The following is a 24,200-nucleotide window of genomic DNA, read 5'->3' as shown; positions in this document are numbered from 1 at the left end:
CCCAATTTAGATCCCAAATCCCCGTACCCCTCTTTCTTCCCCTGTGTTTCTCTCTCCTTCCCCTGTGTTCCACTGTATTCCCCTGATGCCCTTCTCTCCTCCCATGTGTCACTTTTTTCCTCCCCTGATGCCCCTCTTTTCTAGGAGGTCAGAATCCTTGCTGGGTATGAGGGCATCGCAGGGTTCTATAGACCTAAAAGCCCCAATAATGTTTATAAAAAGTTAAAAATCTTAAGTTAAATCCAAAATACGTGCCCCCCCCCAGCACCAAGAAAAATCCGGACAGGCAACGATTTAAACTTTTTATTTTTAACAACGAGAACGCGACTTTCACAATTCTATCTGCGAAGCAGCAATATTTACGAAGAGGCAGGGAAAGAATGTATGAAAGAAAAACCCATAAAATATATCGCTACGTTAAACCCGTTCCGCTGCTGTCAACAGAGAGGGGGTCGGTGGCAGACGCCGGTACTACGAGGTCATAGGAGAACACCGCGTGTGGCATTACTGACCGGCGACGAGTGACCACAACCAGTGACGAAGACCAGTAACCGGACACAAAGTGAACTCATCTCACCCTCTCTGTGTCATAAGTGCAGCAGAAACTATGTTTCCTTCACGGAAACTCCGGTACGGATACACTTGCAGCAGATACAAGTGTCCAGGCCACTCTCCCAATTAGAAGATGCAACATCTTCCTTATCTTCAGCTCCAGACATAAATGATCCATTGCACAGGAACGTCTTCATCTTGGTAGCCAACGTGGTTGGTCTACAAGGTCCATGGTATGATGGGTCCAACGCCAGCTTCGTAAGTTGATTGCCACCCTTGTGGCTTTTGAAGGTAGGAGGCATTAAATACATATTGAGTGGTCACGTTGGTGCCCACTCTCTATTTCATACAGCATATCACTCAGAAGCGAGTTATGTAGTGGTTACAAGAGAGAAACTGTCAATGTTCTTCCATCGACAAAACCATGGACTTCACGGGAAGTCCACGGCGGTTTCCAGTTAATACAACAGGCGAAGCAGGTTTTCGTGTTTGTCATTTGAGATACCAACTGAGAGATAAACTTGGAATTGGAAGAATATCCCGGAAACGTTAAGGAAAAAGACATTGAAGACGCGTCCCTAAGCAGACAAGGTATATGCCTTGAGTTGAGAGCCGGTAAGCTCGTGATATCGGATGATGCCCGTCCTGATTAGGAGAGTGACCCTAATGAGATATTTTTCAATTACAAATAAAAACTACAATAAATACTTAACATTCAGATAATAAAAATAATAATAAAAAAAAAAATTACAAAATAAAAACCCTACACCAAAGATAGCGGATCGACGCTGGCCTCTGAGTACAGCGGGCCGCGTCCGGGAAACCTGCCGAATTCGTCAAAGGCGTCTTGGCACCTCGGAAGGCAGGTCTCGCTGGCCTCTATCGGTGGTTGCGCTTTAAGTGCTAAAAGTCTTGGCTTTGGAATACTGATAATTACCAACATGCTACAAAATTAAGCCTACTTGAATTTCCTTAGTAGGAATCGTGGAATCGTGTGCGGTGCTTGGTGCAACATTGAGCAAGACTTAGGGGTTTAGGGGTGCAATTAGTCCTTTCAAGGAAGGTCTTCTCCGGAGGGTTTTTGGTGGGAATGGTGCCCTGATCTACATGCTTGTTGGAATGTGTAACTCGATTCATATCCAGCGCACAATGAGACCAAGCCGGCTTCACTGCATACTGTATATGGTAAGAATTGACGGCGTGTCTCTAGCCCTCCCGGACGCTGCTACGAGGCTCGGCTAACGTGCTGTAAATGATGCCGGTTATTTTGTCGACCCCGGAGTCTTGCAAGAACGTGCGATGATCCCCTTCTACGACGTGAACGGACACCTTTCCGTCACAGACCTGTTAAAAAGAAATAATATTCTTTTGAAATCCCCAAATCTTTGCCTAATATATTGTTACAGTATAATGTATAGTATACACGCTACAATTCCTGGCCTTGGGGGTGATAGATCCAGGGGTCTCCCCCATTATAGGAGGGGGGGTAGCGTGTGTCAGCGTGTTCAGAGCTAATTTCCAGCAGTCACTCCTGGCATAAAGCACTTTTTTTTTTTGGGACAGCCTGGTAAGGGTTGCCGTTGTAGGACATCAATGTCTATCCTTGCCAGCCCACCTAGAGATTCCCGTTTGTTCTTTAGCATGTCTCGCATCTCACGTGGGGAGCCTAAATCCTGCGCGACGCCGTTGGAATATTAGTAGGTACTAACCTCTGACAGCTTGTAGTCTGCGCCGAGTCCTTTGCCGTATTCGTTCCGTGTCTCTGCCCGGAGCAGCGTGATGTTCCCGTGGTACTTGTCGACGGGGACGTACTTATCAGCGGCCTTTAGCTTGTAGTAAAAAGAAGAGGCGGCAAATTGAAGAGCCTCGTCGTCGATGTTCTTGTGACTGTTTTTAATCAGCTCCACGGCCGCGTTGACTCTGGCTTCCAGGTCCTTCTGGGGAAGCAGAGCTTCCAAGATCTGCCAACAACAGACAATTCTCATTTTAATGAACGGCGTGCGCGGACAGACGGGGCGGGAAAAGCCGAGGCGGCAGAGGGAATGTTACCTTATTATACTCCATGCCGGTAAACTGCTGGATGAACGCACATAGTGCTTCGGTTTCAGCCTCGGCCTCACTCCCCGGAGTTAATTTGGCACGGTAACTCTGGAAATGGAAGCAGAGCCTTAGAAGACGGGACACAAAGTATGGAAGCCATCAAAGAAAACAAATGACATCTGGTCTTAGAGATGTTCTAAAACTGCTACAATCACCACGGAAACCTACAGAAAGTTCCTGCTGATTAGTCAAGACTGATACAAGTCAAGCAAGCCTCACGGAGAGTAGTTGGGGTGTTATATACATTATACCTGAGTGTACGCCGCTACGTACGAGTGAGACCCATCAAACAGGAACAGGCTGTCCGGAGCCTGGGAGCCGTCCCGCTGAGCTTGCAGCTGCGAGCACATTTCGAAGGCCACGCACGCTCCAAACGAGTAACCCGCGATCCAGTAGGGCCCTTCGGACTGCACCTGCTTTATGCACTGGTTGTAGTAAGATGCCAGACTCTGAATGCTGTCCAGAGGGGCAGCTGCGAGGAAAACAAAGGCGAAAATCATCAGTCTGTCTCCATTCTCCACGGCACGTGTCGTAAAGATAGAGAATCCGCCGTCAAGTTGGATAAACCCGCAGCTGGTTGATTTTGGCGGAAGCTGTGGTTTGAACACCAACGTTTATGTTCCTGAAGCCATTTCAGTCTTCTTCTTCCCAATTACTCCCAAACCCGTTACATTTTGAGGCCACCCTTACCTTTAGTGCACTGCAGACCATAGCAAGGTATGTTGAGTTTGGACGCCAAGGCCTGAAACGCCGCTGTAGACCCTTCTATAGGGTGAACCAGGAAGAGCGGCCGTTCGCTGCCTTCAACGTCATTAAGCTTGCTTATGGTGGAAGCGTTGGGGTTCACCAAAAGGTTATCGAGATCCAGGATGCTGAGTTCTGACTGCGCCGACGTCTTCTGCGAGGGCTTTGATTCTGCAGGACAAGCGAAGATAGGGTTACCATTACTAAACCTTTCCAGAAGAAAAATTATAGTCATAATACATTATTTTTTCTTACGGATAACAGCATTTTTTCTTTTGAAACGCTGAAACAAGTTACATAAAAAATTCTGATACAAAAAGAAAGAACCTGATAATTAACCAGAGATCTAGAAACCGATGTCACTTAATAGTTTAAGTAAAGCATAAAAAAAAAACCAATAACATTTAAGCATTCTTTTTCTCTGCCTCTATAGCAATAGGGCATTGCTACCAATCAGTGCCCATCTGTGTGGGTCATGTGATGATAGGCTAGAACGCAGCAGAAGTTCAGACTTCCTTCTCTGGAGATACCTTCAGTGGTTGAAGACTTGGTGGAGAGCTCCCTCAGCTTGTTGATAGTCAGCTGTCTGACGTCCCTCATCGCCATCACAATATCGTAATCTCTCTCTAGCGTCTGCCGCACCTCTACGCCCATCAACGAGTCCAAGCCGAGGTCGGCCAAGCTGGTCTCTGGATTCAAGCTGCCCACATCTCGTACGCCTGGTAGGACCATGATCAGAAACATAGACGATACATAACAATCCGTTATTCACAGCCTGTCCAACCAAATAACCACAATAGTTTTGAAGCCATACATAAACTTCCTAGACTTTATTTCTCATTTGGAACATAGTGCTGACCTGAAATAAATTGCTGGGGATATAGCGAGGGTTAATATGGTTATGCGTTAAAGGACTACTTTGTAGCAGCAGTGGAACGTTGAAGCTAAACTGATCCAAACCACTTAAGAAATAGTAAACGGGATAAAGATAACTTCATAAAATTCGCACCTAGAATGTGAGCCACGGCTTCCACCAAATCCTGCTGCCCCGCTCCTTTGGTTTTTACGGAGATGGTTTTTTCGGCCAGGACGAAACTGGACATGACGGGGTGCGGCTGGTTCAGGAACTGGTCCAGGACCTCCAGACACGAACTGATTCTCTGAGGTAAGGTCCCACCGATGACGGTGTCGTTACTGCCCATGGTTTCCAGGACTACCCCGACGTCTCCAATGGCTCCCCATTGCACAGCCAACCCTGAGGAGCAAAAACAAAAGAGAGGGGCGACCGCGTTAACTCTCTGTTCTGGGCTAAAAACTAAATAAATTACCCACTAATTGAATTCACTTTGGCTCTGAGATTCTCTCAGGATAGAAAAGGTTGATAATCAAGGTCTGGCAATGTTTCCTTTTATATCATCTGGCATACAGAGGGTTAATACACTAGTGCCACCCCTTTTATCTGTTTATACCCCTGTCAACTGCCCTCCACAACTCATGTCTAGGAGATAAATAGTAAGTCTCTTAGTATGCTGCTCTTTATGGTTCCTCCTCCTTTGATGTCTCGTCTCTTCCTCTCCCCAGACATCTCGTTCGCATTCCCGTCCTAGTCCTTCCACTGTAACAATGTTTCCCTTTTATGCGTGTTGACCTGGGATTGGAAAGGTTAATTCCCCAGCCAGAGTCCCATTCATCGTCGCTGTAACAATGTATCCTTTGATAATTGGGCGGTTGGGGGAGACGGGGTCGATCCCCCTCCGGAGCCACATTCCCTCGCTGGCGGCCCCCACTGGAAACAATGTATCCCTTGATACCAGGTGCCAATCATACAGACGGAGTCTAAGCCAAGCTGTGGGAACCAGGGCTGACTGGCAATCGAGTTGACCTTAGTATACACACAACTCGCACCATGAAAGTCAACTGAGCGGAGGTGGCCTCAGCTACCCTACTGAGCTTGACCTTCAGCGAATAGACTCTAGAAGGAGTTTATGATGCTCTGGAACTCAAAGACCATGTGGGCAACTCCAGCTGGTTACAGACTACAACTCCAGCCATCCAAATGTGCCCAACGGGACCTTCCCACTGGTCTACTTCTACCCCGGACTGGTTCCCACCATGCAAGGCAACCTTCTGGAGGCGCCTGGGAAATCTAGAGACATCGGTGTCTCTGTGTACGGATTCACGTCTCGAGGAGAGGCTGAGAAAAAAAACGACATTTCCCTTATATGATAAATCATGAGAAATTTCACATAAAGCTCTCTCAGAGAAGCGTCTTCTCTGTGCCGGGCAAACACGCTCTCACCACTAGATGGCAGTGTGGTTTAACCTCTGCGCATGGGCACAAACATTGCCGCTATCCAGACAGTCCGTCATTAATAAAATTATTATTGTTTTACAAAGCTCCATTTTACTAAAATCTATCAGGATTGCATTAAAAGACATTAAAATGACGTTAGAGGGAACCCCTACGTAATCTTTTTCTACCCGTAACACATAACCGCGTTATTTTATCACCTGGGAGACCCTCCTGACGCCGCTTCTCACAGATACGCTCCATGGTAGAATTGGCAAACCCGTAATTACTCTGACCGGCGTTGCCTCTGCCGCAGCTCACGGAGGAGAACGCCACGAAATGATCCAGCTCGGGGCAATTTTCACGACTGACCCTAAAAAAAAAAAAAAAGCATAAAAAAAAAGTCAGTATCATCGCATAACAAAGAAATGTTAAATTATAAAAAAGGTTACAGGTCACGTTAAGTTGTTCTACATTCGGAATACCATTTTTATCTTTTTTTACCCCATAAAAATGTATGCACTTACCTGTCGAGATGGAGGGTACCGTTGTACTTTGGTTTATTCACTTCTTGAAAAAGTTTTGTGGATAAGTTCTCGATCATTGCGTCTTTTAGGACCTGATGAGAAAAATGTGGAATTTATAAACGTTGCCTATTTTTCAATATTTATCTTAAATACCATAAAATATAGAATGGTATATATCCGTTATTGCGTCTGCATCGAGGTCTCTCCCTTATTTAGGGAACATCTCCAGAGCTTGACCACTCACCATGGCTAGATTGAAGATACCGCCGACCGCTCCAAGCCGAGAAGCTTCTTCAATTAACTGCCGAGTCCCTTCTTCCGATCCTACATCTTTTGTAGAAACAATGACCTCTATTCCGGATTCTCTCCAGCTCTGGATTTGTTTTGCTTGGTAACCTGTCCAAGAAAAGTAAAGATTAAAAAGGTATAGGTCAAGTTGGAGAACTACAAGTTCACCAAAAATTAGGTTCCTCTAATGTATATTCATCCCGCTTACCATTTCTTATCCCAGAACGAGAGGTTAGGACCAACTTTTGAGCTCCTCTTTCAATCAGCCATTGAGCCAACTCCAAACCAAATCCTCCGAGACCCCCTGTAATGACATAAGACTTTGCCGCGGGGAATGAGGTCCGAGGAATGACGGGAAGAAGGGCATCTGCTTCGCCGAGGGAGTCGCTCTCCTCATCGCGGACCTTCAATGGAATAAATCAAACTTAGATTAAATCCGTTTGATACTTCATCTTCATACTCTATCGTATATTGATGGCTATAGGGGCTCATGCATGAGTTACCCAAAGTAATAAGGTAGACCACATGAGACTTGCCCTTAATCACCTTATAGATACGGAGACGGTAAAAAAACCTCCATGGCCGTACCTTTATAAGCACTTTTCCGATGTGTTTTCCCTGAGCCATGAATCTGAATGCTGGCTCCACTTCTTCGCGAGTAAAGATTGTATTTTTTAGTGGTCTGACCACTCCATCTCGAATCCCGCTCTTTAGGAGCTCAGACACTTCTTCCCATTCCTTGTTCCCTTCTTCAAAGAGGGCGTCCAGCAGAATTCCGTGGAACGCCACGTTCTTCAGGAAGAGAGCCATACCTAGAGCAACAAGACCCTTGTCTTAAAATAGCTGTAAAATAATCTTGTTTCATTTTTCTGCACATCTACAATTTCATAGCCTTCATTTCTTTGAGGTTTTGGGCTTTTAAAGAGCTTTTATCTGTTAATCAAAATTAAAAAGTCGATATCTTTCACTAAATGCTATCAAACAGTAGCATCTGAAAGCGAAAAACTTTTTTAATGGCGGCATCCCATAAAAAGTTACGTCTAAGGTCCGCAAGGGAGGTAAAAACGTTCAAATTACTCAGAATGTTTCAAATAAATGCGTCTTTAGATTTACCCAGAGGGGTGTTGTTGGACAGATCATATTTTCCAATTTCGAGGAAGCGTCCGTGACGAGCGAGGCATCGAAGGCTGGCCTGCAGCTTCTCCTCGGCCAGTGAGTTTAAGATCAAATCGACCCCTTTTGGTAAAAGAATAGAATTTCACATTATGCGCCGCTGGTAACGCCAGCTCTGAAAGCGTTAAAACGAAAAAAAAACCACGCACTTACCTTTCCCTTGAGTAACACTAAGTACGTGCTGTTCGAACGTTGTATTTCTCGAGTTGGCGAAGCAGCTGGCGTCCAGTTGCGGGAATCTGCTTTGAAGGTATTCCTGTTTTTCAGACGATCCTACAGATAAGGGAGGTGACGCTTAGGCTGAAGAACGGGCTAAAGTTAGCGTTTTTAGGACAACCCACCCGTTACTTACCAACAGTGGTGAACACGCGGCAGCCCATGTTCAGAGCTATGGCTATGGCAGCCTGGCCGACCCCTCCGGAACCCGAGTGGATAAGGACGCTCTCCCCCTTCCTTAAACGCCCTCGCACAACCATGGCGTAATAGGCGGTGGCGTAGACCACCGGGACTGTCGCTGCCTCTGCTAGAGACCTGTAAAGTAAGGACTGTGAGATGCCACCTGCACCTGTTTAAAATGTTTGGACGCCGTGTTCTTGAAAATGCGAGACTTTAAATTTCCATAACAAACATATATTTTGTTTGTATAAATAATCAAATATGTTTTTTCAGTCAAAACGTACTTTAGTCTTTAAACATGCAGAATTTGTTTTCCCATTTTATTTCCCAAAATATACATTATATGGAAGCTTTTAAACTTTTACATAAATGAAAAAACCACAGAGGGAATTACCAGCTCTCCGGGACATCCCAAAGGAAACGTATATCGGCGTCCACTGCCGTGGCCAGACCTTTAGCCGGCAGCAGCCCCATCACCCTTCTGCCGGCAGGGTCACGACCCGAAAACTCCATTCCCAGCATGCATTGCTGCAGTGCAAGATCGCCTAGAAAAAAAATTTAAGAAATTACCATTTAAAGCTTGGTCACATAGGCTTTTGGGACATCAGAGGTCGCTTATTGAGATGGAATGTTTCCACCTGAAGAAGAACCTTCCAAGGTTCCGAAAGCTCAGGTAGCTCCGCTTCTTTTTCTATGTAGGCCCACTACAAATCACCTTCCTCTAAATAACTCCATCTTACCGGGAATAGCGTCAGGGGGCAGTTTCCCAGTTGCCAGCATAATGTCCCGGAAGTTGAGCGACGCGTAGTAGACTTTGCAGAGTTGAACGTTGGGGTTTGTAGTCTGGAAATGCCGAAGGGGTGAAGCTATCCACCGAAGGCTAGAGAGGTCCCCTCGCGTCAGGACATTGACGAACGCGTAGGGGGTGTCCACCTGAGATTGTTCTTTGGAAAAATAACACAGAATAATTACTACTGCTGCTCCTGAAACCATTACAGTTCCTTTATCTCCACGATAACCCTTTACACCTTGAAGCTCACTCACCTTTTTCGAATGGAACATGGCGGTAAGACCCCCACTCTCCGTTGCGGCACACGTTCATCACCAGGTCTCTCCGTATCAGCTTTTGCATCTCGTTTTCAGGAAGGGCATTAGTTGGGGCATTTGCTTTCACATCTAAACTAAACAGGCACCTGAGAAAATCACAAAACACACGCAATGACGTCACCAACAACCTTCCGTTCCTCCATTGTAACCAAAAAGCTTCCGCTGTCTATGAAGGTCTTCGTAGTTGGAATTCTTTTTGGATGGAGTCTATACTTCTTATCGCTATATACATAACTGTTTATATTGCGGTACCTAATCCGGTGTCCTCCGGGTTCCTGGCGCAGACAGTTCACCATCCCTACGATGCCACAGTTGCCCTGGTTAAGGGCAGTGAGCCAAATAGGTTTTTCTTCTGAATCTGCCATAACTTCCTGTAAAAGAAGATGGATAATGTGAATTGCTTTCTTTTTTAGCAAATGTATAGTTCAAGGGGACTAGTCGTTTCCTACCAACATAGCCAAAAAAATGCCACAAATCTTACATTAATCAGTGGCATAAAAATGGTTTATATGGGTTTTCTTAATGGTTCTACACTTTTACATCAGATGCTTGGGGTAACTGGGCCATTGTAGTGTTGGAAATGACTTTACCTTCAATGATTCCACCCAAGGACAGTCCATGTCTTCTACAGACAGGAAGACTGGTTTCTTCTCCGGGATGCGTCGCCGGCACAGGAAAATGACCGAACTATAGAAGGACTTCTTCATGGCGACCAGATCCAGGGAGGCGCCGTCAAACACCTCCTGCCACTCTGCCTGTTATGGAAAGGTTATTATGTGTAATTACTGGGTTACAAATACATTCTGTTGTTGGGTATGTCGGTAAAATTATCTCTCGTGGGATGGTTAGCATCCCAAGCGCTTAACAGATGACGCTTATACCCTCGAGACTGGGCAAGATTGGACAGATGAAAGCGGCTGCTTAGGTTGGCTTTATGGATGGACAATGCTGACTACCGACAAATGTGATTGTTCATGGTAAAGGTAAACAGTTTTGTCCTATAGAATGATTGGTGGCACTACTGACATAGGAGAACTTGTCTCGTGACTTAAGAAGGTGATTACGGCATACCTGAGAGAGAAGGCCATCTTTCTGGTGGACGTTCTGAGTTCTCAAGAAAGCCATGGTCTCCCCAATCGTATCTCCCTTGAGGAGCGTGTGCAAGAGAACAAATCCTCCTTCCTTCACGGTGGACGCCATGTTGGGGAGTACTTGTGTTGGATTTTTGAGAAGGTGGGCAGCGCAGTTACAGACCAATAGGTCGGCGTTGGCTAAATTACCAGGGGCAGATCCCGTCGGGTCCCATGGCTCAATGGAACCACCAAAGTCTTTCAGATTATTCTCGATATCGGAGAGGAACTCTATGGTGGGATCCGTGGCAATGTAGTCCAACTGCAGCATTGGCTGCGTATTTAATATGCTCAGGACGTACGATGACAAGTGTCCGTTTCCAGCCAGAGCCTGAATGGAGAGAGAAAAAGAAGGCATTGGAACCATAAAGTGGCTTCAGGAAGATAGTTAAGAAAGGGACGTAAGTAACCCTTAGCTCTCCATCGATCGCTCCCATAATCCACCAGTTTACCAACATTTTGGAGACCTGTGGCTGTTCTACCCCAAAGTACTGAACAGCATCACTGCCCATACCCACCTCCACAACCTTCATTCTGTGTGTGTTGCTGTTCTCCAGAACGGTATCCAGACAGGCTTTCAAATCGGGAGACGCGAGAAGCCCGTTTAGAAGAGGATCCTCTCTGAACTGCTCGTTCTCCTTCACCAAAGTGACTTCCAGCTCAGACTGAAGGTTTCCATTTAATTCCAGGTTGCAAATCTCCGTGAGGACATGAAGAAGACCCTTGCCGAGACCAGCGGCCTCTGGGTCTTTTTTCGGCTCCGTACCTTTGTTCTGGACACCAGGAATTTCAAGTTTCAACCCGTGTTGGGCAACTTTAGATGCTAGTTCTCTGATTTTACCTGCAAGATATAATTAGAAAGCTCATTGAAAGCCACTGAAGTTGATACTATGTATTCACCTAGTAATTGTGCTTTAGCGCTGCATACTGGGGTGGTACCTGTGCATTGTTCTAGAAGGGAACGGAGGAAGGAGTTCTCGCGAAGGCTTCCCTCTTCGAAGTAAGGTATGAATTTAAACTTCTCCAGAATTGGCGGCGTTTGCTGCTGCTGGCGTCTTGGGGCGATGGTTGCATGCAACCCCGATATCTGAACACCTCCAGAAACAATTCTCTCCAGACAGTTGTTAATAGTCACGCGGGTCGCTGGAAAGATAAAAACATTGGAAGACGTGATTGGAAAAGCATGGAATCCGACACGCAGGCCGCAAGATATAACGAGGTTCGCAAGGCAAATTGGCCACCTGCTTCAAAGGAAGTACAACATGGACTTAAAGATCTTAACCAGGGCAGCAGGTATCCGGATTTTACCTTTTGAATTGTCCGAGTGCGCGTGGACATAATCCTCGTGAGTTTTCGGGTCGATATAGACAGAAGAAATTCTGGTGGGGAGTCGGAGGCTGCGTCCTTTTAATCCCAAAACCATCATTTGCAGCATGGTATCCAGGAAGGTGACCCAGTTTCCCGTCCACAAAAGCTTCCCTTTGTCTCCTAGACAAAATAATGTACTGATTAACATAACATTATTTACAAAAAAAAAATCAATTAATAAAAGAAATGCCCCGTGTTCAACGCCGGGGTTTAGCTCGAGGAGCCCGGACCAGACAAGGAAGGACAAGTAGGAAAACTCGTCAACGTCCGCATGGAGGACCAAAAAAACTGATGAAAGGAGGACTCCGAGACGGTTCTGCTGGGGCTTGTTCTCCAGAGCCGAGCCAGGCATAGGGCTTGAACCCATTTAACCATAGAAGGGTTTTCTATCTTACTAAAAACCTAGAGAAAAACCTAAAGAAACCTTCGACGTCTTCACACTTTGTCCAGATAGTGTCCACCGACAGCTGCCAACGTGATGTCCACCCTGCCATCTTCCCCTCCTGGTAACCTACCTCTGCTGTTGGACTCAATAATGCCCTGGAAAGTAGGCCCGTAGTCATAGCCGCGCAGCCTGAGCTCTTTGTAAATATCTTTATCGCTCAGAGGGAAGTCGGACGTCACGTCGTAGTTCTCGTTCTGATGGCTGGTTAGCTGATTCTGGAAATCGCTTAAGGTGTTTTCTTCCATGATAGAAATCTTGCCTGGAGATTGTAAAGCGCGTGAGTAAATTCTCTCATATTCTTTCCATAAAACAGTCTTTTCTACAGATATCGAGTTTTTTTTTATTTTTTTCTTACCGCCGGCTGTCAGGTTTCCATTTTCTGAAACCTCAAACCGTTTGGAAGAGGGCATGAGACGGACCTCCAGCTGGACAGAACCTGTGGAAGAATCACACGTAATGGGGCAACTTGTTGAGGTTTCTATTCATTTCTAGAGAATATGATAAAGATAATTGTACATTTAGAATATTTCATATCATTTTAGTATTTATGCAGAATAGATTCCTGCTTTATCGGGAACTATCTCATTCTGTATGGTTTTTCTTCTGTAGGAAAGGTGGATCCATCTAAGAACTCCTAGGAATGTCGGTGGGATTTACCCAAAGAATGGATTGAGTCGCTTTCTTAATTCTTACCTGTTTTTGGAAGGATCGTAGCTCTGTGGATTGTAACATCTTCAAATAAGACAGGAGTCTGCTCCATAGGAACCCCCAACGACCGTGATAGCGTCTTCCACGCCAACACCAGATATCCGGTAGCCGGGTACAGAACTCGTCCATCAATACAATGTCCGCTCATGTAAGTATCGGGAGAGTCAGGATTCATATCTGTCAAGAAATGGGAAGAGTGGACATTGAGGTTTTTTTTTATCAGTACAATTGATTGAGCATTTGGCCGGAATTTAATAAAACTCAGGCATTTCAGACTCACCGGTCCGCAGTTACATGACTCGTTAAATTAGATAACGGCTGTTCAGTCTATTGATTTTAATACGATTTAATGATTTATTTACCAATATTGTAAATAGTAGCCGAGGTAGATCCCTCTGAACCAGCAGAGAAATCGTCGGGTTTGGGAACATCCCAAGTTTGGCTGTGATCCCATTGGATGAGAGGAGAGATGAGGGGTGTCCCTGCCGGTACCGGAAACTCAACGGCTGGGAATATATTGTTACACTGAACATTAATTCTGTGGGACAAAAGGGGCAAGAATAAGTTAGAGCCATCAAAAAATGATCCAATTCAAAAGAGATGGGTAATTATTATATCCGTGTTTTTGTCGATTTTTTTTTTTTTTTTTCTTGCAGTTTTCTTACCCATTGACATAGATTTTTCCAATGTTTGTAAGGAAAAACTCAAGATTGTTAGGGTGTCCTTTCTTCATAAGCGGGAGAATAGTATTGGTCGGCTTTAAACTCCTTCTTAAAATTGCCTGTTGAAAGAAAGAATACGAAGGGCACAAATTAAAATCCCAAACTTGTATAATATTCCCCAGCGTTGTCATTTTAAGAATAAGGAAGTTCGACTCGAAGTGTTAAAATACCCGAAAATATTAGAAAATCTATAATTTAAGATGAAATAATATGGCTGGGTATTTTTAATGGTTTTTGTATTATCTTTTTAAACAATAGTTCAATTATTGGTGCCATTTGGCTTTCATTGGTATATAACTTCTTGTTGTTCTTGGAATAGAAGTTTTTTTGATGAAGAAACTTATTATTGACCAATTAATTTAGTGGCGACACAGGAGGAGGACCCCTGGATCCGTCACAGCATTGAAATGCCTACAATTCAGGTACAACGGGAAAAAAAAATAATGTGCAACTGGTGGAGCGGAGACTCTTAAAGGGACAACTTTGTCCCTTTACATGGGAGATATACGCTACACGACCTCATACTCAAAGTTATAATTAACATTGTGTAAGAAGAACGGCGCTGTACCTGTATTTACAGAGTACGAACCTGAAGAAGAGCGTGGGGGGCGATCTCTACCACCACTGCGTTTTCCGGGGTGAAGCGCAACCCTTCTTGGAACAGCACCGGGCTCACTAAATTATTGACGTGATACTCGGCCGAAGAGAGCTGAGCCAGGTCGCTCTGCCATTGAGACTCGGGAATGGACGTGCTGATCCAACGGGACGAACGCCGCTTTGGGGTGGTGATAACCTAAAGAGATGGATTCATGCGTATTAGCCCACGTCATGTAAACATATACATTTCCATTTGTGATAGTATTGAATGAAACCTCGATAGACAACGGAGAAAAAACAAAACGATTTTGGGAGCAAGAAATTGGGACATTTTTTTTTAACGGATACTTACTTTTTTCAGGGCACTCAGAAGGGAAGGAGCAATCGACTCCATGTAATACGAGTGGAACGCAACGCCGGCGCTTTGTACCTCCTTGGCAAACACCCCGTCCTCTTTCAGTTTTGCGACAAAGTCGCGGACTGAGTCCTATGACATCGGAGACAGATGTGACATCATCAGCTTCGTACCGCACAGTAACAAATATTACGTCTATTTTTAAATTATAAATATATTGAACCCAAACCTTCTCCGCGTAGACCCCAAAAAACAACCTATCATAGCAGTTCTTCTTATAAAACTTGTGAGTCTTACTTATATGTAGATAAATAATTAGCATGTCATTGTGTATCTTCCCTGTGTCCGTAGGTACAATTGATATGGTATAACATAGTAACAGAGAATGGCGACTGTGTGTCGGGGACAGCTTGTTGGTGATTTAAAGTCTCATGAGGTCTCACCTTGGGGCCTGATATGGTCACAGTGTCCTCGGAGTTATGGCAGGCGGGCACTACCCCCTCAGGGCATTGCATTTTGCATTCCTCCCAGGTCAGCCCTGCCGAGAAAAACACAACAACAATGCGATGATTGTTTATCTTTCACCCATATGAGAGGGAGTTATTTATCACTAGGACCCTTAATTGAGATCTTCTGTCCCACCAAGGGAAAGGACCCATGGAAAATGTACGGGATTCATCGGTTATTGGTTTTTAATGCATATCCCCATTAGCCAGGTAGATTTGGATAAGAAGGTTGAGACGAGTAAAATGACTTGGTTCCGTCTAAGACTATACATGTTACACGGTAAACATACCGACGGCAGCCATTCCACCCGGAGGAAGCTTGGCTTCTTTGATACATCGACCCCTCCAATAAGCAGCCAGGATCGCCTCGCCGTGGGTCAGGGAGCTATCTGCGTATCCGCAGGCTAACTCTCCCACCGAGTGGCCAATGATCCCGTCAGGCTCCAGTTTCATGGATTTGAGCAAATCAATCTGAGCGATCTGGAAACGAAAAAAAAAATAGATATTCTAATCCACGAGTCATGGTATTTCCCATGGATCACGCCACCGGATCACGCCATCTTGAGAAAGAAGTGGAGGTAGATTCCATGATGGCCCCATCCAGTCCAAATACAATACACTTTTTTGTGTGTGAGAGTATGGCCGAGCACCCGTAGAATCTCTGCGTACCATGACCTGTGATGTAAATCCAGAATGGGGTTTTCCAAGATGTGGACCTACATGGATCCTCTATATCCTACCTGGATGGCAGCAAGCCCTACAAAAGAGTTGACGGTGTCCTCGAAGGTGCTGTCGTCTGCGTTCAGCAGGAGCTCCGACACTTTCAGCCCTGTTCCTTTGAGCGCCTCGTCAGAACGCAGGATGGATTCTCGGAATGCGTCCAAGTTCATCAGGCTGTGTCCCATCCCTTTCCATTGACTTCCCATCCCTGCAAAGGGTTCAAGATGGCACCAATTGCTTTGATCCACACCAAAGCTGGATAATAACTCAATTATTAGAAAAACCGATGGTGAACTATTTAATTTACCTGAACAAATATACCAGATTGGTCTCCCGGAAGCTTGAGCCTGTTGGACCTCCTTGATGTCATTCTCGGTTCCGACAATAGTATAACCCCGATACGGCATGGACGACGGAGGAATCCCCGATATATCATTCAACAAGTGTACGAAGGGGTCGTCCACGGCGAGCTGCTTGCTCTGCTCCACAAGGGTCTCCGCTGCTTCTTGCGTCCTTCCGCAGACTTGCACCAATCTGGGAAGAGCCATGGACGCCTGGCCGGAGGACTTCTTCTCGTTGCGCTTAAGTATGACGTGCACGTTTGAGCCACCGAAACCGAAGGAGTTGATTCCGACGATGCCGCCTCTTACGGGGATGGGTTCGTTCACCACTCGGATCCGGCCATCGTGCAGAGCGGGGATGTCGGGGTTTGGGTTTTTGTAGTGGAGATTCGGAGCCCAAACTCCGTGCTCCAGGGACAGAATTACCTATGGTGTAGGGGAAAAAAAGCAAAGAAAGACATATATTAGGTTCCATATAATTCTGCTTACTAAATATAAAAATAAATGTTTTTAAATATAGTAATACTTAATTCTAGAGGATTATTTTTACTGTTTATCGCTGTTGAGAACAACAGAAATAATGAAGTCCAAATATTAACGGGATATTGGTTGTTAATTAATTTGGAGGTACTACCTTGGCCAACGCAGCGAGACCTGAAGCCGGTTCTGGGTGGCCCATGTTAGATTTGGTGGATCCTAATAATAAAGGTTCCCGGTCCGAGTTGCAAAAAACATTGGCAATTCCGTTGACCTCCTGCGGATCTCCGACCTGCATAGGGAAAAAAAAATATTCCTTATTATCCCCCTACCAAAATCCCAAAATCAGATAACGTTAATGCTAATTAATCAATATTAATAATATTCTCAATGATTTTAGATTATACCCCAGCACCACTCTTTTAAGTGGCATTAATCAGAAAATAATTAAAAATAAAATATAACACAGACAGCACATGATTAAAAATGGTTACGGGTGAAAAAAAAACCCAAAAAGCTGACCTTGGTTCCGGTGCCGTGGGCTTCCACGTATTCAACCTCGCTGGTGGGGATGCCGGCTTCTCGGTAGAGAGAACTCAGCAGCCGCTGCTGGACTTCTCCTGACGGGAAGGTCACTCCTGTTGGCAGAGAAACCTTTTAATGGCTGTTATTATTATTATTATTATTTGTTTTATTAATCGTCTATATTTTATTATTCATTTTTTTCTTCCGTATACCGCACCTTGCTCTTTGTAGCCGTCGGTGTTAGTTCCCGCGTTTACAATAGTTGAGTAAATTCTCTTCGCGAAAGACTTTCTGGTGAGTAAAATGGCGACGGCGGCTTCCGAGCGGCAATATCCGTTTCCTATAACGGAGAGAGAAACGGGGGGGAAAAAAACAAAAAAAAACGTTGGGTGGTGAGTGACGGCCGCTGATTTCACACGCGAGCCGCAAATCCTTCTATTCAAAGCCAGCTGGCAAGTTTTGACTAGCAAAGGTCGCGGCTGGTGTTTGTGAAGGTAATACTCGGCCGCGTCAGTCTCAAGAATGTGTATCTATTGTTTGTATAATGTTTTTGTTACGTTGTATTATGTGTTGTATAGAACACATGTTGGTGTTACTCTCTAACCTGAAGCGTCGAATGACTTGCAGGTCCCATCCGGACTCAACATGCCAAGTTTCATGAACTGTACCGAGGTGTTGGGCTTTAACAGCAGATTGACTCCCCCGACGATGGCCGCATCACACTGGCCATGGTGGATCGCCTGGTAAGCGTTCTCTAAAGCCAACAAACTGGACGAGCACGCCGTGTCGATGGCCAAGCTAGGACCTGCCGGGGGAACGGTTATCATTACCGACAGGGTAAATGTCGAGCTCGTGCATTAATGTGATCGCTAAAACTCTTTCATTCTCATCAGGCAATACCCTTTAAGTCGAAGAAATACGAGATGCGATTGGCAAACATGGCACGTTGGCATCCAGTCATGCTGTACCCAACCAGCTCTTCTGGATCTCGGCTGAAGGCTTCTGCTGCTTCCGATCCGCTAACGCCCACCCAGACTCCCGTGTTGGTGCCTCGAAGGTCTGATGGATTAATCCCTGCAGGAGAAAAACAAGGTTTGGTTTTTATAATGACTATTATTCCATGGGAAACGTTGTATTTATGAGCGACGTTCGATGATGTTGTATTGTAAGCCAACGTTCTAAACCAAGTCTGGTGCCATGATGGGCAGATACAAGGCGATATTACTGGGGATTTGTCCGGGTTTACACACAGTAGGCGGTAAGAGGAGAATAGGAGGGATGGTCAACAGTAGAGGAAGCCAACAGGTAATCTTCTACTTGTTGTAGAACAAGAACTCGGATTATGGCCGGCCGGCCACCAAGGGAGGTCATCCCAAACTCAATGAGACGTGACCACCAAGGGAGGTCATTCCAAACTCAATGAGACAGGAGATTGTAGGCAAATAAGTGAGCGAATGTGCGGAGAACTACCTCTTGGCTTAGCCTGTAGGATCATCTGGGGCAGATAACCGTATGTATGGGGACAAAACGTTTGTCTCACCTCCGTCTACTACTGCTTCGTAGCAAACCTCCAAAAGCAAGCGTAACTGAGGGTCCATGGTGTGAGCTTGCTTGGGGTGAACACCGAAAAACGAGGCATCGAACTTGCTAATTTCTTTCAGCTTTCCGTTCCTTGTGGGCAAACCGTAAAGTCCTGGAACACAAACGTTAAATCAGGAGGCCCGTTCCACGTTTCCCACACCCAACCATCGCATCGGCGCTTGTCCCCTTACCTGGTTTCCACCGCCTGTCGTCCTCCGTTACCATGTCTACTCCTCCGATGAGATTCTCCCAAAACTCCTGTAGATTGTCGGATTCTGGCAGCCTCCCTGCTATCCCGGCTATCACGATGTCTTCCATGTTTAAAGTCTAGGAAGATCAAATGTACCTTTATAGAGCTTCACGACTGGACCTGACCTAGGGTCTAAGACCAAATTCTCCAACAGAAGTGACCATGTGTACGGCGTTTAATCCACTTAACTAAAATATGATGCCCCATACGGTACGCAGTCATTTATGAAGCTCGTCCGTAATAATTCGGTGCGGTTGGGTTATTTAAATGGAATAGAACTCGTGACATCACACCTTTTCCTCCTTTATCCCTTCGTAATAGGCTTATTATTGAGCGGAAACGTTGTCTTCACTAATCGCTCACCGGGAACAAATTCTAAGCTTTGACCTTTCACCCTTTAGACCAAATCATTCAGACAGACGGACAGCAGCGAGGAAATCTAATCTGAGTCATTGCTGCGCAGTAAAGATATTAACCGTCTCCTTGTTACTTGTTGGAAAGATATGGAGAACTTTCTCTTTTTTTTTACCTCCAACCATAAAAATAACAATATCTCCCTTAATACAGCGAGGGTATTAAACATGCGCAGGATAGACATACGGCTCCGGAATCTAAGACGAGACCAACAAGTGATTAAGGTTTGAGTCTTTACAGCAGGAGAAAAGGGGCGACTAGACGGGGGCCGAAAGGGGCCGATCTGGGTTTCTTTGGAATTCTCTATTTTCTGAGAGCCGATCTAGTACCATTGAAAGCTGATTCTAGGTATCACTAAAAAGGAACCGAAAAACTATTAATAAAACTCATAATATGTACTGGGGTATATGCTGGCCTGCTGGGATATACTGGGTGGATGCTGGGATATACTTGGTTGTATACAAAGATATACTGGAGTGGATGCAGGGATATACTGGGGTGTATGCTGGGATATATTTGAGTGTATGGGGTATATGCTGGGATATATCGGGGTGTATGCTGGGATATACTGGGGTGTATGCTGGGATATATTGGGGTATATGCTGGGATATACTGTGGTGTATGCTGGGATATATTGGGGTATATGCTGGGATATACTGGGGTGTATGCTGGGATATACTGGGGTGTATGCTGGGATATACTGGGGTGTATGTTGGGATATATTTGGGTATATGCTGGGATATACTGTGGTGTATGCTGGGATATATTGGGGTGTATGCTGGGATATATTGGGGTATATGCTGGGATATACTGGGGTGTATGCTGGGATATACTGGGATGTATGCTGGGATATACTGGGGTGTATGCTGGGATATATCGGGGTATATGCTGGGATATACTGGGGTGTATGCTGGGATATATCGGGATGTATGCTGGGATATATCGGGGTATATGCTGGGATATACTGGGGTGTATGCTGGGATATATCGGGGTATATGCTGGGATATACTGGGGTGTATGCTGGGATATACTGGGGTGTATGCTGGGATGTATTTGGGTGTATGCTGGGATATATCGGGGTATATGCTGGGATATATCGGGGTATATGCTGGGATATATCAGGGTATATGCTGGGATATACTGGGGTGTATGCTGGGATATATCGGGGTATATGCTGGGATATACTTGGTTGTATACAGAGATATACTGGAGTGGATGCAGGGACATACTGGGGTGTATGCTGGGATATATCAGGGTATATGCTGGGATATATCGGGGTGTATGCTGGGATATACTGGGGTGTATGCTGGGATATACTGGGGTGTATGCTGGGATATACTGGGGTGTATGCTGGGATATACTGGGGTGTATGCTGGGATATATTTGGGTATATGCTGGGATATATCGGGGTGTATGCTGGGATATACTGGGGTGTATGCTGGGATATATTTGGGTATATGCTGGGATATATCGGGGTGTATGCTGGGATATACTGGGGTGTATCTATAATAATCTATTGAACATGTAACCTCTGAGACATTCCAAAACTTGTTCTACTACTAAACTAAAAAAAACCTGTGGCCCCCTAATCCCCGTCACATAATGTTCTGGGAAGCACTTCGTCAAAACTCTCAGATGTAACAACAGTGAGAAAGTTACCGCCAACTTAATGAGGGCTTTATCCGCCTGCACACACCTGTCTCATTAACGCCAATTCGGAGAATGGAGGGGATTTTACCGAAACTACAAAGGGACCGGGGGGGGGGGTTACTGAGAATCATTATTAGACTTCTCCTGGCGCTGCTCTTAAGAAACATCCCATAGTCCGACTTACTGCCGGAATTCTCTGCCCATGTATGCTCTTTGGGTAAGCCCCGTTGTGGCATGAGTAGCTGCACTCGGTGGGAACCCAACACTTGGTTCGATTGAGTTCCAACCTGAGTTATGTTCCTAAACCAAAGTCCCACCTGGATTCAACATGGTCTCCAACGTGACGCGCTATGAAGTGAAGCTGCCCAGCAGTAAAGTCGCTTACTTCTCGTCTCTGGGTTTAGCTCGAGGGCTCTTGAGTCCACCTCAGGTTTACCCTTCCAGTTATTGCTGAAAAAGGTTGAGTGACCTGAACAATTTTGCTCAGCTATTCCTCCCCTTGAGACAAAAGCTCAAAGTGTCCAAAATATCCAGCTATGTGTGTTAGAATCCCTTATGTCGGTTTATCTCATAGAAATAGCCATTAAAAGATAAACCTTATAAGGCTATGGTATTAATTTTAGTGACTTTGGGGGGGGGAGTCCCGAGTGGGGTTACCATACACCTTTTCTATCTAAACACTCCCACGACCTCTACCTGTTCTACAGACGGTCAATAACGGGGTATCTTTTCTACCCTTCAAATTCCATTCAACCAAAAGAACTTGGTGTTGATCCTGTTGCCATCGACCTATTTACATTGGCCTTAACCCAAGCTCTGCCACCACTTGAAGGTAATGAATCGACCGTGAAGTGTTTCCCCTGAAACCTGAAACATTCAAAGATCCAAGAATCCAAAACTTTTTTTACTTCCATATCCTTAAAGTCCAATCACCCCCCTTCTTCATCTCCAGGATTGTATCTCCTGTAGATGTCTACCTAGAAGTGGTCTTCAGCTTCTCCAACATCTCCATGTACCAATCCTCTTTCTTTTAACTATCTGTCCCAATATCATTAATCAACACGAGGACCATGTCCTCTGAGAACGTTACAGCAGGAACTTCGTGGGTCTTAGTAAGAAGACCACTGATGTTCCGATTCCTTGGCGCCAACCAAAATCCGTTTGTCTCCTAAATACTGGAAACGGTTCCCAACATCTGGCATCGTCTTCGCTTTTATTTTCTGATCAGCATAAGAGATGCTTTCTTTTTCCTCAAGACCACATCAATGTCAACACGCAGCTAGATCCTCGAACTCGCTAACTTCTCAATACATAATATGTATTTTTCATGGAAGACAGTCCACCCTTTTCTAACCAGTCGTCTTGCCATGGAGTCTCCGTGGCTTATTAATAGAAGGGAGGACATCTAAGCTGGAGGTTCTAACGACGTTACGTTTCACACATTCTGAATGTCTTTTATGTTCATTGAAACGGACAGACGGGGTATGGTGGAGGAGGGGTGGTGCTGTCGCCCAAAGAACCGTATGAAATCCAATGGGGGTTTGTTGAAAAGGACGATGGTGGTTTGTCCTCTGTCCCTCTTCTGGGCCCCATCGTTACTGGTAAAAGGGGCAGTTGTACCAAAGGACCAGTTTGTGAGGGAGGGCGTAACGGGGCCAAACGTCTCATCTAACGTGATGGGGTTGGATGGAGGGTGTTTTTTTTGAGTTAACTCATGAATGGCAGAAGAACGGCCGGATCTACGCATCTCCTCTAGAGAAGGGAGAGAAGTATCTTCTCCCCGATGCTACGGATCCAGCTTAGGGATTTCTATAAGCCGGGCCTACGATGATACGCAGCTCGGAATGTGATGAGAGACAAAGAGAATTCTCGGAACGGGCGGTAAAATGAATAAAAAGGGGATACGTTTCGTTATTTATCTGAGGAAGGATAAGGGCTACAGAGCCGGCGTTTCACCCACTTTATCCAACGTACATGCGGTGATCGGGTCATAGGATTCGGTTTCACAGAGAAGGGAGGAGCGCAGGAGAGGGGCAGATCTTAGGCAAATTCACTCGCTTTGTTAAGGGTAATAAATCCGGTCTACCGGCTTCTGCCTCTCATCTTAAAATTCTGAGGGTCTCTCTCCCCGGTCATGTTGGGAGGGGGGGGGAAATCTCTAAAACCACCAGACGAGCCCAGGGCGTGCAAAATGTCTCCCGGGAACAGCCATTTCTAATAATAAAAAAGAAGCGAGCCCACTCATCTTCTCATCAGCGCACCCAGCCAATGCACCGTAACCTCCATGGCATATATAAAGCCCCCCCGCCCCGGGCGGGGTAATACACAGTCACAATAACCCCCCTAAAGCCAGATTGAATTCACAGAGCGTCATCTGATCTCCCTTCCTCCATATCTGCAGACTCATGTAAAACCAGCCGTTTAACCAGCAGCACGCCATCAGCGAGCCCAGCGCTCAACAGGTTAACCCGCTGCCTTTCCAGATGCCATTTCTTATAATAACAAATAATAATAACAATAAATAACACTAATAATAATAATAAAAATAATAATAATAAAGATAACAATAATAATAAACCTCATCCAATGCAATGAATGGGCATCCCTTCTCCAAGCCCCCACCACTGGTAATAAGGCACCAGGGGGGGCTGATCTGGGGGTCCCACCATTAAATAAAAGCATCTCTCTTTTCCACCCCCCCTGAGCTGTTGCCCTGCCTGTCATTTACCTCCCTGTGCCCATCCTCCACCTGCCCCAGACACCCACCTTATGATGGCAGAATATAGTGTGCACAGCAGTCAGTGGTACCTTGTGGGGAGAGATGCTGAGTGTCTCTTGGCTGTCTCTTGGCTGTCTCTTGGATGTCTCTTGGCTGTCAGGCTGTCTGATGTGCAGGTGTGAGTCTCCTAGATGCAGTAGGCTGGAGGTGCTGTCCCCTCCTCTCTCCGTCTCTCTCTCTCTCTCTCTCCCCTCCCTAATTCTCTCAGTGCCTGTCTCTCCCTCTCCAGGGCTGAGCTCAGGCTATTTAAATGCCACGCCACATGGGCTGACAGCTTCCCCCAGCCAGCAACCAATCAGAGAGGAGGCAGGGCAGGGGAGTGGGGTGATCCCAGTACCCCCCCCCCTCCCCACCAGTGCTACACCAACCCCAAATGTGAAAAGAGGGAGAAGGGGAGAGAAGGGGGCAAAGTGATGAGAGGAGGAGAGCCTGGAGAGCCTCAGTCTTATTAACTG

General features: G+C 45.7%; 1 protein-coding gene across 2 annotated transcripts; it reads right to left on the bottom strand.

Annotated features, from left to right (window-relative positions):
* Positions 1-288: 288 nt before the first annotated feature.
* FASN (fatty acid synthase) lies at positions 289-23,986 on the bottom strand. Of its 2 annotated transcripts, none has more exons than XM_053452969.1 (43): positions 23,775-23,986; positions 18,844-18,979; positions 18,612-18,764; positions 17,972-18,145; positions 17,676-17,876; positions 17,289-17,411; positions 17,069-17,184; positions 16,704-16,838; positions 16,036-16,495; positions 15,749-15,936; positions 15,299-15,488; positions 14,946-15,040; positions 14,500-14,634; positions 14,140-14,343; positions 13,494-13,609; positions 13,191-13,366; positions 12,814-13,005; positions 12,476-12,556; positions 12,191-12,379; positions 11,616-11,795; positions 11,247-11,450; positions 10,826-11,148; positions 10,249-10,638; positions 9,768-9,932; positions 9,430-9,548; positions 9,115-9,263; positions 8,811-9,014; positions 8,465-8,615; positions 8,027-8,205; positions 7,828-7,947; positions 7,615-7,737; positions 7,090-7,313; positions 6,710-6,905; positions 6,458-6,609; positions 6,214-6,305; positions 5,908-6,059; positions 4,406-4,651; positions 3,927-4,115; positions 3,343-3,567; positions 2,904-3,124; positions 2,602-2,700; positions 2,262-2,513; positions 289-1,896 (listed from the first exon to the last, which is right to left on the bottom strand). In XM_053452969.1, the coding sequence occupies exons 2-43, from the start codon at positions 18,968-18,970 to the stop codon at positions 1,759-1,761; spliced, it is 7,548 nt and encodes a 2,515-aa protein (XP_053308944.1). In that variant the 5' UTR covers positions 18,971-18,979; positions 23,775-23,986; the 3' UTR covers positions 289-1,758. The 2 variants fall into 2 exon arrangements, with proteins under 2 accessions (XP_053308944.1, XP_053308945.1); XM_053452970.1 differs by having other exon boundaries at positions 23,733-23,966.
* Between the last annotated feature and the right edge of the window lie 214 nt (positions 23,987-24,200).

Source organism: Spea bombifrons, chromosome 13, assembly GCF_027358695.1.
Source record: "Spea bombifrons isolate aSpeBom1 chromosome 13, aSpeBom1.2.pri, whole genome shotgun sequence".
Lineage (NCBI taxonomy): Eukaryota > Metazoa > Chordata > Amphibia > Anura > Pelobatidae > Spea > Spea bombifrons.
The sequence above is the reverse complement of the archived record's forward strand: the minus strand, read 5'-3'. Positions and strand labels throughout refer to the sequence as shown.

Coding starts and splice junctions, on each gene's coding strand:
- FASN (XM_053452969.1), bottom strand. CDS start 18,970: ATGGAAGACATCGTGATAGCCGGGATAGCAGGGAGGCTGCCAGAATCC. Junction 13,006..13,190: donor GGCTACTATTTACAATATTG/GTAAATAAATCA, acceptor ATTTCTTGACAG/ATATGAATCCTGACTCTCCC. Junction 8,616..8,810: donor GCCCCCTGACGCTATTCCCG/GTAAGATGGAGT, acceptor TTTTTTTTCTAG/GCGATCTTGCACTGCAGCAA.